Source organism: Mastomys coucha, unplaced genomic scaffold (genome assembly GCF_008632895.1).
Source record: "Mastomys coucha isolate ucsf_1 unplaced genomic scaffold, UCSF_Mcou_1 pScaffold22, whole genome shotgun sequence".
Taxonomy (NCBI): Eukaryota; Metazoa; Chordata; class Mammalia; order Rodentia; family Muridae; genus Mastomys; species Mastomys coucha.
This window is the reverse complement of record NW_022196905.1, coordinates 186211822-186227745: the sequence shown is the minus strand read 5'-3', so window position 1 is coordinate 186227745 and position 15924 is coordinate 186211822. Positions and strand designations below refer to the sequence as shown.

Genomic DNA, 15924 nt, shown 5'->3' with positions numbered 1-15924 from the left:
ATAAAGGAAGAGATAATTCACCTCATAGTTTTCTTTTGCCATGTGCAGATTCTTCTCCTTAATCTTACACGCTGTGTAGTCAGAAAATTAGTTAATCATTATGTATCTTAGTCATGTGAAAACTGCAGAGGAAATAGTTCAACTTCACCGTGTGTGTTATTCAAACTTTACCCAAAACCTAAAGACATTGGCTCATTTATTAGACTTTTTGTCATTTACTAAATGGAAAAAAGAGATGGAAGGGCGATTTGAATTGGCCCTTCGTTGAATGACATATTATGATGGACTAGATGGACTGATTTGGTTAAACAGCATCTGCGTTTTTGTGTTTCCTATGGGTTATTCAAGCAAAGTGCTTCCAAATACCATCTTTGCTATTGTGTGCATCCCATCGCCACCTAGTGGTAAGCAGTGGTAATAACATGTCAAAGTTGTTTTCCCCGTTTGTTAACAAGGATTTAAATTCCTTCTGTCTAGATTGATTTTGAAAGGACATTCTGAAGCCTACAAGGCAATTTGAAGTAGATAACAATCTGTTCTTCTGGCCACACTCTTCATTTTCTGAAGTCTCAATTCTCAAGAAGCAATGACTTGTTAGCTAGTACTGTTTAAGGTCTGCGCTGACTTCTTTTTTAACTGCTCAGGCATTTCTAGCATAGTGTTTCAGTGTTGCTGAGGATAAGTATAATACAATATACACCAATAGCATGTGGAGAGGCTTATGCAAACTGTGAGCTTAAGAAAGCAGTTTTCAAGTTAACAGGTTGCCATTACCATGCAAGATAGTTTGAGCAAGAATTGCGCTATGGTTGTATTCTCTTAGTGCGTTTTTAGAGTTCAGCAAAGATTTGAAAACCCAATGATGCATCATACTAATGTCAGGGTGCTAAATATTTAACATCTGTCTTCACTTCTCAGTGTCACCATGGGGATGAACCATGGGTAAGAAAGCAATGGTTTCATTAAGAGATTTTCGTAAGTACACAGTATATCCTTTGTGTTTTCCTTTTTAAAAAAATGTTATAGAAATGGATATTAAAGAGGAAGGTTTTAGACACATGGTATTGTGCAAAGCTAGGGTCAGCTATAAAGATTAATAAAGGATCAATTATATAAAATTATGAAGCTTCTTTAAAGCTTATGCTAGGATCTGAGATCAGTAGACAACATATACTATTGTAGCTAGAAGTTTGAAAGTCAAGTATTTATTTATACTTCTCTCAAGCTATCCTAGGAGGATCAGCTAAAGGTTAGATGATTCTTTAAAAAGCATGTGCTGCTACTTTAAAAACCATGTGGAAAAAGTCTTTGTAAGCATTGCAAGTAGCTCGTGGGCTCCCAAGTCATCCCTTCTCAGCTCATGGGCTCCCAAGTCATCCCTTCTCAGCTCATGGGCTCCCAAGTCATCCCTTCTCAGCTCCTGGGCTCCCAAGTCATCCCTTCTCAGTTCCTGGACTCCCAAGTCATACCTTCTCAGCTCCTGGGCTCCCAAGTCATCCCTTCTCAGCTCCTGGACTCCCAAAGTCATCCTTTCTCAGCTCCTGGGCTCCCAGGTCATCCCTTCTCAGCTCCTGGGCTCCCAGGTCATCCCTTCTCAGCTCCTGGACTCCCAAGTCATCCCTTCTCAGCTCCTGGACTCCCAGGTCATCCCTTCTCAGCTCCTGGACTCCCAAGTCATCCCTTCTCAGCTCCTGGACTCCCACAGTCATCCCTTCTCAGCTCCTGGACTCCCAAGTCATCCCTTCTCAGCTCCTGGACTCCCAGGTCATCCCTTCTCAGCTCCTGGGCTCCCAGGTCATCCCTTCTCAGCAAATGCTAACTATAGTGCTTATCAGCCAGAAACCACAGGCTGGGACTCTGCTCACTAACAATACCACTTCTCAGCCTCTTTTCCCCTCTTAGATTAGGAATGTGAAACACAAATCAAAAGAAATGAGAATCTTCTGGTCCTCAAACGTTTAAGAAATATATAAACTTATAAAATGGAAATATGGGCAAGGAAAAAATCCTCAGGGTGACTCAAAGCATGCCATCTTACTAACCCATGGGGAGTTATGGATGAGTTCCATTAAGTTTTATAAAATTAACTTACTGTCTGTCTGTCTGCCTGCCTGTCTGTCTCTGTCTGCCTGCCTGCCTGTCTGTCTGTCTCTGTCTGTCTGCCTGCCTGCCTGCCTGCCTGTCTGTCTCTGTCTGTCTGTCTATTTGTCTCTGCCTGCCTGCCTGTCTGTCTCTGTCTGTCTGTCTCTGTCTGCCTGCCTGTCTATCTCTGTCTGCCTGCCTATCTGTCTGTCTGCCTGTCTCTGTCTGTCTGTCTGTCTGTCTGTCTGCCTATCTCTGTCTGTCTGCCTGCCTGTGTCTCTGTCTGTCTGTCTGTCTGTCTGTCTGCCTATCTGTCTGTCTGTCTGTCTCTGTCTGTCTGTCTGTCTGTCTGCCTATCTGTCTGTCTGTCTCTGTCTGTCTGTCTGTCTGTCTGTCTTTCTGTCTGTCTCTGTCTGTCTGCCTGCCTGCCTGCCTGCCTGCCTGTCTGTCTGTCTGTCTCTGTCTGTCTCTATCTGTCTGCCTGCCTGCCTGCCTGCCTGTCTGTCTCTGTCTGTTCTCTCTCTTCTGCCCTCCTGCAGGCATTTGTGTTAGCTCTGGAAGGCTGTTCAGTAGAGACTTCATGGCTACACACTGACATCCCCGTCTCCCCTATGGCTATGCGAGTCTGCTTCAGCAATGGCAGTAAAGCTGACTATGCAAACCAAGAGGCACAAAATGCCTTGTGTATGAAACACTGCTTATATTTATGACATAGAAAGAGTACACGAAAAATTAAGCCCCAAGACCTTGAAATGCAGAGCTGTGTGGCAGGCCAGCCAAAGCTAAATCAGGGCTCATTAACTTAGATATGGTGAAAGGAACCCTGGGGTCTGCACAGATGCAGACCCCCACATTCCTTGGCTTCATTCCCCAGAACTCAGGGTGCCATTTAGAATCCGTCCAAGTTCTGCAGATGTTACAGAACTGCAGAGTTAAAGGAGAAGCCACTGACCTCAAAGATACGAGGGAACTGGGAACACATAGATGCCCAAGGAGCAGTATCAGAGGGAGCAACGTGGAGAGAACGTGGCATGTATCTCCCGAGCAGTGGGATATTTTGAAATGGCTCACAGTTTAAAATAGACCCATAGGAACCAAAAGGCAGTAGAATTAACATCACCAGAAGCAGGCAAGCTCGGTATATGACTGGCCACAATTTAGTTCTCTGCATTCAAAATAGTGCAAAGCATTAGTAGTTTTCGAGATAAATGTTCTAACAATGCTCCTAAGAAGAAAATGAAATTTTTGTAGGGAACAGTGGGTAGAGTGAGAGGTAGAAAAATATCATCAAATATCAAATGTTATCTGACCACAGGAACCAGCAATTGAATATGGAAGGAAGACAGATGTAAAAAACAATGCACACTGTGCTATTTGTGTGGTGAAGTATTCGAGGTGCCCTTTTAGATTTGAGAAACTTTACACATACAACAGGGCAGCACAAGACCCATTCAGATGTGACTTCCTAGCTCTTCAAGCACCGGTCATTTCATTTCAAGGGACTCCTCAGCCTCACTTTACTGCCCGATCACAGCAAAGTCACCTAAGGAAGAACCAGGGTGGCCAGGATAACTGCCGCAGGTAGGGGATGTCCGACCCTACCCTGTGGGAACCGCTGACGGGTGAGCCGCAGGACCTCTTAGACATCACTGGGCTCCGAGGCGGCTTACCCAGGACAGATGTCTTGCCTTTTAAGTCAGCCTAGAAAAGCCATAAGAAGTGGGTTAGTTCTCGTCTTCATTCCATGGCCTTCGGGAGGAACCTTCTTAGTTTCTGGTTTTCCACGCACACACAGCATGCCATGCTTAAGTATTAGCTGAACAGGGAGGGTGAACAGTCGGCTTGCAGCTTCTCTGTCTGCTCTGTACAGTTTTCACCCTTCCGGGATTAGCTGCTCCTGCGGTAGGAGGACTCGCAGTGAAGAAAAAGGGTGGAAAGCGAAGCTGGCAGGAGAAAGTGTTTGAATGTAATTTGTGGGGCTAAGAGTATTCCTTCTTTGCTAGGAGAAGGCTTAACAACTGCATCCAAAGCAATCTCTAACCTGCCTGTTGTCTCTGCATTTAACCAAATGGTAGGCAGTAGAAAAAAAGGTGAGGCAAGAGAAAAGTTGGCTTAATGCCTACCAAGCTTTATAAAAAGCATTAGTAGTTTTAGAGATAAATGTTCTAACAATGCTCCTAAGAAGAAAATGAAATTTTTGTAGGGAGCAGTGGGTAGAATGAGAGGTAGAAAGATATCATCAAATATCAAATGTTATCTGACCACAGCTTCATTTGGCATTTTTTTCAAAGAAAGATCTTCACAAGTGTAGTGAACAAGCAAATCTTGACATGAGTTTGCTTTGGTTTTTCATTCTGTGTCAGCCAGTTAGCAATGCAGAATTAGAGAACATCAGTAAGACTTACTTTAAGTTAAAGATTGCAGCTTTAGATTAGGTTAAATTTCATGATCATGACAGGTTATGGTCTCTAGTCTCTTGGGATGACACATACTTGGCATGTATATCTAAGGCTTATGGAAGGGGATATTGGATGTTCACTTATAGAAGAGGATATTGGACATTCACTTAGAAGAGGATATTGGATGTTCACTATGGAAGAGGCTACTGGATGCTCGCTTATGGAAGAGGCTATTGGATGCTTGCTTATGGAAGAGGCTACTGGATGCTCGCTTATGGAAGAGGATATTGGATGCTCTCCATTATCCAGTCCTGGCTTTGTCTCCACTCAAGCACATGGTCACTGAGGGTAGACTACTGTTCCTTACTTTCCTTCACTGTGTGTGCTCATGTGACATTTTCTGAAAGAGGAAACAGCAAGATTTGAGACAGTCCAGGTCTGATGTGTGAGGAACTACCATCCTAGCATGGGATGTTCTCTCTCTCAATCTCTCTATCTCAATCTCTCCCCTTCCTCTCCTTCCTCCCTCTCTTTTCCTCTCCCTCATTCATGTGAGTTAAAGAATCATTGATATGGGTTAGCAAAAATGTTGCTATAATGAACAGTATACCTAAGTATACTCTTCTATGACTATTAAAACATTATTTTTCTTTTGTGTCAATGCTTTCTTTCCTTCTAATGAACATGAGATCTGGGATTGAGTCATTTTGTTTTTTATTTACAAACAAAAACATGTTCAGTCTTCTTCTTATGGGTTTCTTATTCTTTTTATGAGTATAAAATAGACTTATGTGGTTTAGAAGACTCAATAGGGAATTCATGTTTAACATTTGTTCTCAATCGTGAGGTAAAATACAAGAGACAAAAATTTGTTTTCCTAAAGTTAGTTATTTCATACACTTTTTAAAACAGTGTTTTCAAATATAGTTATTGTGAAACTTCACTCTTCTCTTCCTTATTATTTTTGACACATTGATCCCAAAAGAGTACATGAAATGCTCTTGGCTTTTGTGATAGATATAAAATATTTCACATTTTAGTTTTTCCCTTATTACTATAATGATGAATTCAACTAAGTCAGAGAAGTAAGAGTCTAGGACAGTGGTTCACAGCCTGTGTGTAGTGACTCCCTTGGCAACGCTTTATCTCCAAAAGATAGTTATATTATGATTCATAACAGTAGCAAAATTATGGTTATGAAGTAGCAAGGAAAATAATTTTGTGATTGGAGGTCACATAACATGAAGAACTGTATTAAAGGGTCACAGCATTAGGATGGTTGAGAACTGTTGATCTAGAGGTACTTTCTCATGTACTGATTAAGCCTCAAAGCTGATGAATGCTATAGGAAGCAAGGAGTAAATAGGTTTGCTTTGGAAATCAAACCACAGAAAACATGCTAAAATGCACTTCTTAGCCTTGATTAGACATGATGTAAGTACTGTAGTTCTTAAAAGTTCTAAATTATCTTTTGCTAACTAAGATGAAGACTCAAAGAGTGGAGAAAAACTGGTCCTTAGAGTAGGTTTTTCTTTCTTCCCAAGATCTCTTTTCATACTTAGAGCAGCATTAAATGTTGTCTGATGGTGATGGGGATTTATGGATGGGTGCTCACCACTAAAACGTTGGTTGTGTTAGAGCCTTAACTCCTTCCTGATCTACAGAGAGGCCCCTGTTTTGCTTTCAAAAGATGAAATTTGGGGATGAAATTTTATTTGACGTTTGAAGAAAAGGGTTTGGGGATCAGGCTCACTCTAGAATCAAAAATTTTCTGTAATAGAGAGAGTTCATGTTGGATTGTTAATAGTGCTTTCTGATTTCTTCTTGAATTGTCAATATTGCTTTCCAAGACTAATCATTAATGTACAAAAAAGTAGTAATCCTAGGGAAAGAGTAAAGTGCCAGCTAGGCTGCTGGACTTGAGTATCAGAGATGGGTGCTGCGCACTCAACAGCAAACATCATCTGTGGCGTAGCCTATGAAAGAGTGGGGCTCTAGACGAGTAAATCTGAGGACCACTCTGATCTTAGGCACTGTGAACCTGCTGGTGCGTGAAATGATGGAAGGTATCATGTCTACTGAGGAATGACTCAAGCTGGCAGGCACTAAACATACGCCTTTGGAGGTGATCTCTCCCAACTTGACTCAAAGCTTAAACCACAATCTAATGGTTACCTTGGGTTATGAGGTACGTTTTAGTTTGCTTCCCTTCTCAATATGGGTTCGGTTGCTATGCAGATTTGACTCTTAAATTGTGGGGTGCAGGCCATGCTGATGATGTTAACAGTTAGCGGTCACGATTTACATAACTTTTTAGATCTTGTAAGGCGGCATGAATCCAAATGCACACACCTACTGAACATCATGGAGAGACATGCAGTAAGTTGAACCACACTCAAGATGCAATTACCTTTGATTTTGGTGAGCGCATCTCCTGTTGATAAGGGTATTTGGGGAGGAGAGGAGGTGAGGAGGGCTGGGTGGGCTGGAAAAGCTCACAGGCCAGGTCAGAGACATTGGCCAGAGGAGAAGGAAGTGGAGGGGAAGGGAACAGACAGCTGGGGAAAGGCGTGGCCGTTCCATCTCCCGAAGCAAATGAAGGTGGCTTAAATGTTGAGGAAAGAAGATGTGATCATGCTTGTGTCCAGACGAAGGGACATGGTCTTAAGAGTACCTTCCACATCTAATAACTTTAAAGTTATAAAATGTCTGGGGAAAGGTGATATTTATGTATCTTAACTTTAAAAGCACTGACTTAGCCCTTTAAGTTTTAATTTCAAAATCTCAATGGGAATGATTTGGGGGATGTAGGTGGTTGTTACTGTCTGTGTTCTACTAGTCTGTCTGTGAGGGCAATTTTTTCCCCCTCAACATGAAGGCAGTAAAGTACCTAAAACTCTGCAATGACACCTAACTTGCTTGTAAGGTAGGCTAACATATGGTAAATAGTCACATAGCTAGGGGAGTTGGAACTTGTTGGAGCAGAGATGCTCTTGCTAACCTTAGAAGGATAGATGCTATCTATGCCTGAGATCCTGTCTGAAACAGGCAGATAGCACATCCTATAAACAAAACCTGTTCTAATGTCTAATCACACCTTTAAGATGGTAATATTGAAGGGAAAATCTGATGTTTAACTAACATACTTAGTTGTATGCTTGGCTTATTACAGTGAATTTTCTGTGTCACTAAACTGTGGTTTTCTTTTCTACAGTCATGGCTAGTTATTTAGAGATAGAGGAATCATGGAAGGAAATGACCTGTGTAATATCACCATGACTTAGTGTGCTACAAACTCTATTTTTTGATTTAATAATTTCATAATTTATAGATAATCATACTTGCTCTTGAATTTAGATAATTTGTATTTGAGAGATGAACTAGTTTATTTTTAAAGAAAGAAGCTCATAAACTTATGGTTCAGGTCATTCCCTTGCTATATTGATGGAAACTACTGGCCAAGGTCCTTTGTAGAACAAAGACGCAGGACGCAGACTACAAGCAGCTGTAACCTCAAGAGAACAACTCTCCCAGAAGAGCCAAATGGGCATGGGGGAGCTATTTAGTTTTTGACATTTTACTTTATTTACTTTGTTGTTTTGTCCTGCAGACTGCCTTCATGTCAAGGGGCTCTGTTAGACTGTTCACCTGTCAGCTTCCTCATCTCTAAAGCGAGGACAACCATGTTTCCTAGGCTCTCTGGGTTTTGAAAATTAAAGATGTTGGGTTCTGAGAACAGTGTCTGTGACTATGAGTTAATGATTAACTGTCATTATTAATATTAGAAAGGCAATAAACAAGTATATAAAAATTGGATTTATAGAGACAAAGGGATAATGGGAGAGTGGGGAATTCCCCTAATTTTAATAAACTATGTTGTGCTTGCATATCCTTCCTCCCCAGAATTTCCAATACTTCTACTCCTCATAAAGATGCCTACTATGGCAGTGTCAGCAGTAGGTATTTAGTAATATTATTAACTCTTCTGTATAACTGATTAGTTCCCAGTTACTAGGCTAAATTAGATACCTCATTACTGGTTTTGGCTGCATTGATGTCCTCCTTGGGGCTCCTAGGATGTGTGGAAATGCCTAGTGAATATGTTAAGCAGTCTGGGTTCTCATCCTCCTCTTCTTCTTCCTCTCTGATGTGCAGTTGTGGTGTCATCTCTGTATTGCTGGGTTCATACCACATGACATCTCGTTCTTGAGATCCTGGCAGCCATCTTTGGTATGCAAGCCCCTCATGGCTGTCTTCATCTTCCTCTCCAATGACAGGAAGAGTTACAGGCAAGGCACCCATGTTGGTGCATGCAGAGGCCACAAATTTATCACCTAGGGCTTCAAGGATCTTGGTAGGGTCTGAAAAACCTCTTCTCTTTTTATTCAGATCTACAAGTTTGCTTTGAGTATCCTTTGTGTGATCCTGAAGAGACACCGTGTTGGCAGTCTGGGCCCCAGCTGAAGCAGTACTTGAGTGGGAGGAAGGTGATAGACAGCGAGGTGATTCGACTGGTACAGAGGCTGGAGGCAGTGAGAGGGGGAGAGGAGAGGGCTCCTCCTTAATTTCAAGGATGACCTGGTTTAGGATGTTCGGTTTGGCCTGGTCAGATGGTAAGGTTAAAGCACTAAACTTCTCTAATTCAATCAAGAAGTTGTCGAGGAGAGATGACGGCGTTGGAGCCAATGGGTTTGCTGGTGGACACCAGTCTGTCAGGGATAGGCACCCTTGGGCAGTTCCCTGGATGGCTCTTTTCTCTGGGTCAGGCATAGCATTGAACATGGGAAGACATGTTTGTTCACTGGAAGCCAACTTATAAATGATCAGGAGTTATGAAGTAAAACAAACAAAGAAAATAATAACACATGAAAATGCAGTGACAGAGGTGCGGTGATGAATATAATTTTAGGCTGTAGCACAGACATAGATGGAAGACAATTGAAAGAGTTCTAGATGGGGAGAAGTTATTCAAAACTTAAATGCATAAAATTATTTAGGCTAACTGTCAACCTTAAGCAAGAAACTAAACACTCTTACTTCTGGAAGATACCAGCATCTAATGGGAAGACAGAGAGAGCTTCATAGATATTGTGAGGGCAGGCAATGAAATCCTAAAAGGCTTGCTATTAATCCACTTCTCTGAGACTACGTGGACTCTTGTCTATATTTCAAGTGTATCTGGGGATATCTAATAACTAAGTCTTGTTTTATTCTCTGAATTGGTTGACCGTTTTCCCTCCCCACAGAGGTACCTACTCTTGAGTTTTCATAGTTGTCCCATGTATGAGGCATAAAGCATTTTAGACTTAGTATAAATGAACATGTTTAAGGGAATAAATGCTAAAATATATTTCTTAATCATAGAGGCCTGTGATCTGAAAGAAACCAATCTTGTGTTATCAGTGCTTCAAAGTTTCCAACACCTCCAAAGTAAATGTTCACACCGAAGCGGACAGGAGATGCTCACGCAGGGCCATCTGCTGAGTGAGATAGTTTAGGTAAGCCCAAGGAATATAATTTATGAAGCTGGATCATGGGAAGTCAAAATATCATGGTTCATATTTTAATGTTATTGATATAGTTTGAATGTTTAAAATAAAACAAGTATAAATTCAAAAGAAATACTTCTAAAGAGCCTGTCTAGTAACTTGTAGTATATACTGCTCTTCCCTCACTGTGCGGGGAGAAGTGATGTTACATGATCTGCATACAGGGGGCATGAAAGAGGCTGCCAAGGTGACCTTTAAGTTACTGCTTTCTAGATACTTGACTTGGGTTTGTGAGGAAAAGTCTTCCAGAAAAGGCTGCTGGGGATGCACATTCGGGTTGACTGTTTAGGATTATACTTCACACACGCAGCCAAGGGAAGCCTTGGGCTTCACTATGTCCAAGTGCACAGTATCTCCCACTGAATAATTGACTTAAAGTGTCCCACTGTAAGATGGGGCACCAGTGGAACTTATTTACATTTTAAAGGAAATATGATGGAATCTCATCACGGGGTGCCACGAATGCCATCAAGTATTACACAACCGTGTGATCCAAGTCTGCTGAGCCACTGATAAAACATCACACTGCACACATGTTTTGTGGTGGATGGACACCCTCATTGGTCCTCAGATGAATTCTCATCTAATAGTCTACTAGTTCTCTTACTGGCTAAAGTTCTATTTTACACTTCTGTTTGCAAACACAGAAATGTTATGGTTGATCTCAGTGATTAATTAAATGAGTGAAATTGATAGTAACTCAAGAGGAATACTTGAATTTTTCTCTCTCATGTGGACACAACTATTATGTGCATGAGAAATCTCTAAATTTCATCATGGTCATTACAACTGTAGTATCTACTGCTATCTGCTACTGCTGACTTCACTCTTACTGTCCCTATGTCACCTCTATTCTTGTTAAAGGGCCAAAAGAGCAAAAACTAAAACAGACTTGATAATACTAATATTAAATGCTAATTTTGATTAAGGAGTACCTATATAACAAAACATACTTATAGTACAAAGTTAAAGTTATTTCATATTTTAAAAAAGAATTAGAATTGGATTCTGTTGTACCAAAATAGGAAATAATACCAACTTATATTTGAGCCTTTCTTAAAATAGAAATACATCAAGCTATGTGATTTGAATTCACCAAAGAATGATTCAAAAGTTATTAATGCATTCCTTTCTCTATTTGTAAATACTAATTAGAAAAAAGGTCTATCTTTTTTCTGCTTTTGTATCTTTCAGTATTTAAAAATACATATTTTTTTTTCTGAAATTGACCAGTGTAACACTACAGGAATTTCCTCCATTAAGCCAGTGGCATCATAGGCTAGATAGCCAGTTGAAATGAAACTAGAGTTTCTTTCAAATTATTGACATAAAGTTGTTTTTTTTTTTTTCATCAGTAAGAACAAGACAATTGGTTGCTAGTGAACTTCGTACATTCCTCTATTAAAATTTGGTATTTATACATTTTTCTTTGTAAAATGCAGTATTATAACACAAGCCACAGATGTCATTTAAAATGCACTCAGGAAAAAGACAAAAATACTGATTTAAAGTATTAGCTTGCCATCGTTAATTAGAACATATGGGAGAAGTTCTCCAATGCCAAGTAAGCATTTATAGATACATGCTTTTCTCTCCTGAATCTGTTTATTTAAAGGTTCAGTGACTTGAGGGTCATCTGAGAGTTCTCATAAGATAAATGGATAGTAGGTAAAATTTATATAGATGAATAAAGGTTCTTTTTCTATTATCAACAGAAACTACTGAAGGAAGAATATCGACTTCTAAATGTTAAATTCTAGAAACTTCATAACTAAACTGATGCAAACTGCTCAGTTACCCAGGGAAAGAGAATTTATGGTAATTATCCACGGCTAAAACCTAGTTTTGGAAGAGGATTAGAATTCATAAAATGCCAAATCTTAGACTTTTTAAAGGAAAATATCTCAATTGAGATAGATTCATAGGTTATTTACTTAGGGAGGGTGGCTTAGACTCCTGGGGATACTGTCTGAAAAGAACCTTGACTTCACATTTTCACAGTGTTAATGGTCTGTTGTCCACATCCTTTCCCTGATCTCAGTTAACATACTCTACTGCCGAATACATCACTTTCATTGTTGGGAGGCATTTGACAATATTTTGGAATAATTTCACTGGTGCTCTACCTTTTTATTTTTTAAAATAATTGTAAAGGAGAAAGAAACTCCTAGATTCGTCCATAAGATATCTTCGAATTCAAAATAAAAGTGAGGGGGAAAATCTGGGGATAAGGAAAGTGGGAGGATAGCCTTGATCTAACAGATCTTAGGTGAAACAGTGGGATTTATGGCCCCCAAATAATAAAAAAACTGGGCATTTCTAATAATCATATTTAAACCAATAATGGAATTATAGGCCCTAAATTAAATAATATAATACCTTAGGCTGTCTATGAAAAAAATACCTGAAGACATTCATAGAATATTATATACCTAGTAATTATATAATGATTAGATATGCTATATATATATAATATATCTGTATGTGTGCAATTTATATACACAGAAATACTGAGATGTATCAAGAAAGGTTGATGATACTAACATTTTCTCTCTCTTTGTAGACTTCAACTTGAAAACGGAATTAGCAAAAATGAACATTAAGTTTTTCTGCCAGCATCTACTTGAGGAAAATTAACATATTTTTAACCTGAAACTCATGTATATGAAGCTAGGCATTTCTTTCTTTTCAGTAGATAGGATTGTCTGATATCCCCAAATTGCCTACTGATCCTCACATTCTGAGATCCCAAGTACAGAGGTTGCACGATGGAATGGCTTCTTACCTTATTGGAGCTAAGGCTGTAGATCCTATCACTGGAGTAGCTGTGGGGTAGAGGAGGGTCGGGGTAATCCTCAGCACCTTTCGTGTTCCTCTTGACAACTTCTACGTAGGAAACAGGGAAGATGCCTTGTCTGTTGGTTCCGGGGACTTTACCTTCGTACCAGTTCTGATCAACTCTTTTAAGCAGAATAATCCTGTCGCCCTGGAATGAACGTTGGGGAGATGCATTATAAATAGAGACACATGATATAAAAAAATGTAACTGTCATTGTTTTCTGGTAAAACAGTAGTTTTCTATTTGGAAAAGTTTTATACCTCTCTCTAGCTTTTGCTTGATCGGAAGAAAGTGAGCAAGTTCCCAGTGTTTATTAGAAAAGCGTTCGTGGTCAGCATAGATATAAGCTAACCTTTCATTCATGACGTTAGAGTCCTAAGGATGCTCGGTGGATGGGAATGGGCTTATGTATGTTTCATGCAGGTTCAAGGTAAAATGATTTGTGGAAGTTATTTCAAAAGGCAAATGGTATGAAAGGTGCTATATCAATGACAGGAGCCTCATCTAGTCTCTCCTAGGATCATTGTGAGGACATGCAGGAGGAAGAAACAGTGTTTAAAATGGGTCCCAGAAGCCATCTTCTGGAAGGCACAATGTTGGATGGTATATGCTGTTTTCCTTCTGTAATTTGCATGTCCTGAGAGGTGACAGAGTGACTGAAAAGGATGAGGCAGAGACGGTACCCGAGAATATCCACAGCTGTGGAGAGGGCTAATGTTCCCATGGGTCCGATCAGGGACCTGCATGCCTCCTAAGTGTCAAGTGGCTATGCCACTCTGCCCACAAAGCGTTTGAGCACAATCTTCAGCTTTTGCAATAGTAGACATTTCTATGATCACTACTGCGCTTCCTTCCACAAGCAGACCAATGTTAGATAATATTGTTTAACTCCTTACTCAAAACCATACGTGGGCCAGAACCAAATCGGCAAGCTGTTTGCTGTTAAAGGGAAAACCCAGCAGGTGCAGCTAGAAGGTGCTATAGAACTGTGGGGAACAGGGTCTGGTAGAAGGGAAAACCCAGCAGGTGCAGCTAGAAGGTGCTAGAGAACTGTGGGGAACAGGGTCTGGTAGTCATGGTGGCGATGTCTACTGATCAGCTTCAGCACAGTAGGGAGCCCTTTTCAGTGCCAGTGCATTGAAGGTTCTCTTTAACTCAGAAGTCCTGCCTGGTTTGTTAAGTGTGCCTCCTCACCACCGAGCAGAAAGTAACGAAGAAAAGGGAAGTTCCCCAAATTGCACCGATTTTCTCATGTGCCCAGAAGAGGCAGTCGATAGGCTTTCCTGGGGTATCTCACACAATGACTGATCTTAAAGAATGGCACAGAAGATGGTACACTGTGAGCAGCGCTGTGTGGTTTTCTGGGTGAAGCGGTGCAAAAGGAAAGTGAGAGAGGATTGCTGATGATGCAGAACTAGGGATGGAAGGAGAAAACTGGGCTGCCTCCTGCAGCCCTGAGCCACCTCCACTTTACCAACTATCCACAGGCACAGCATATTCTTATAATTAAAATGCACTCCCCTCTCAGGGATCCACAGATGTGCTTCCTAGTATCCAGTAGAGACACCCATTGGAGGGGACTGAGGGTCATGATTCTTAGGCTAAGCCACAGATAGACTCTCAGAACTCAGTTTCACAGGGAAGGGTCACAGGGAACAGAGTTAACAGTGACCCTGGACAGTCTTGAGTCTTTTCTAGAAACTAAGGAAGACCTAGAATGTCCTAGAAAAGAAGGTAACCTTTTATCTTGGCTTCAGAATTGCACAGTCACTGAAAAAACCCCTGCAGAGAGCACAGCCAGGTTACCTTTCGTAGGGAGAGTTCCACATTTGTGTCTGCATTGAAGTTGTACTTGGCTATGGCTTCTCCAATCTCTCCAGGCTGGACTGGGGGCGGTGGTCTCGCAGGCTGCGCTTTTTCTGGGGGCGTTAGTTTCTGTAAAGGAAAACAACTGTTGGTTTCGTACACTTGTGACAACCTTTGGGACGGCATCCTTCAGGAGGTGAGGAGAAAGGGCTTACCTCTACGTATGAGATTGGGAAAATGCCCACTCTGCCATGGTGCTCCCCCTCATACCAGTTTTGGTCAATTTTCCTGAGGATGTAGACAGTGTCTCCTTTCTTGAATGACAGCTCCCTGCAGGAGATACGATCAAGATTAGTGGACTCTTTCTGAGTGAATAGCAATTAGTACTATGATCCATATTCTTTATTTATCTGAGAAACACCCCCCCCTCCACATGTACACGTCTGCTAAGCTCAGCTACATGAGGATTTTCCTTATGAATTTCGACAGTCGCTTAATGTAATCTTGGAAATGGTTTTGAAGAGCAAGTATGTAGTTCACATCCTATGAAAATCATATCCTGCAATTTGAAAAGGGGGATAGATTATTGTCACCTTGCTAGTATATAGTCATATGTAATGTGCATTACCTAATAATTTGGCTTGTACCAAGGGCATTTCTAAACATCACCAACTTAAAATTTTAAAATATACATGGGAATTATAGGCAAGTAATTTTTCTTCTAATATGAATATAGATACTTTCTACTGAATAGAGTAAAATTCTATATTCATTTAAAATCTGGATATATTCGGTAAAGGGAAAGTTGCCTTATTCTCCAGTTTTCAAAACTGTCCCTCATGCCAGAGCTAGAGTCCCATTTTGATAATTTTTCTGTATTTTTATTGCATTTTAAAATGCTGGCTATTCAGTAAATATCTTCAACAAAATAATAGCAGAAAACTTCCCTAACCTAAACAATGAGATGCCCATGAACATACAAGAAGCCTACAGAACTCCAAACAGACTGGACCAGAAAAGAAATTCTTCCCGTCACATAATAATAAAAACATCAAATACACTAAACAAAGAAAGAATTTTAAAAGCAATAAGGGAAAAAGATCAAGTAATATTCAAAGGCAGGCCTATCAGAATTACACCAGACTTCTCACCAGAGACTATTATGAAAGCTAGAAGATCCCGGGCAGATGTCATATAGACCCTACAAGAACACAAATGCCAGCCCAGGCTACTATACCCAGCAAAACTC

General features: G+C 40.5%; 1 protein-coding gene across 38 annotated transcripts in view; it reads right to left on the bottom strand.

Moving 5' to 3' along the window:
• Sorbs2 (sorbin and SH3 domain containing 2) overlaps positions 1 to 15924 on the bottom strand; it is a 328789-nt gene that overhangs the window by 11107 nt on the left and 301758 nt on the right. For 22 of the 38 annotated variants that reach the window (XM_031339657.1, XM_031339658.1, XM_031339672.1 and 19 more), the window contains 6 exons: positions 14891 to 15005; positions 14676 to 14804; positions 12816 to 13016; positions 8511 to 9293; positions 6892 to 7086; positions 2527 to 3783 (listed from right to left, as the gene is read on the bottom strand). In XM_031339657.1, the coding sequence (XP_031195517.1) occupies positions 3622 to 3783; positions 6892 to 7086; positions 8511 to 9293; positions 12816 to 13016; positions 14676 to 14804; positions 14891 to 15005 (1585 nt within the window). In that variant the 3' untranslated portion in view covers positions 2527 to 3621. Of the gene's footprint in view, positions 1 to 2526; positions 3784 to 6891; positions 7087 to 8510; positions 9294 to 12815; positions 13017 to 14675; positions 14805 to 14890; positions 15006 to 15924 lie in introns of those variants that run through there. The other 16 variants (XM_031339677.1, XM_031339678.1, XM_031339676.1 and 13 more) reach the window with 1 other exon arrangement.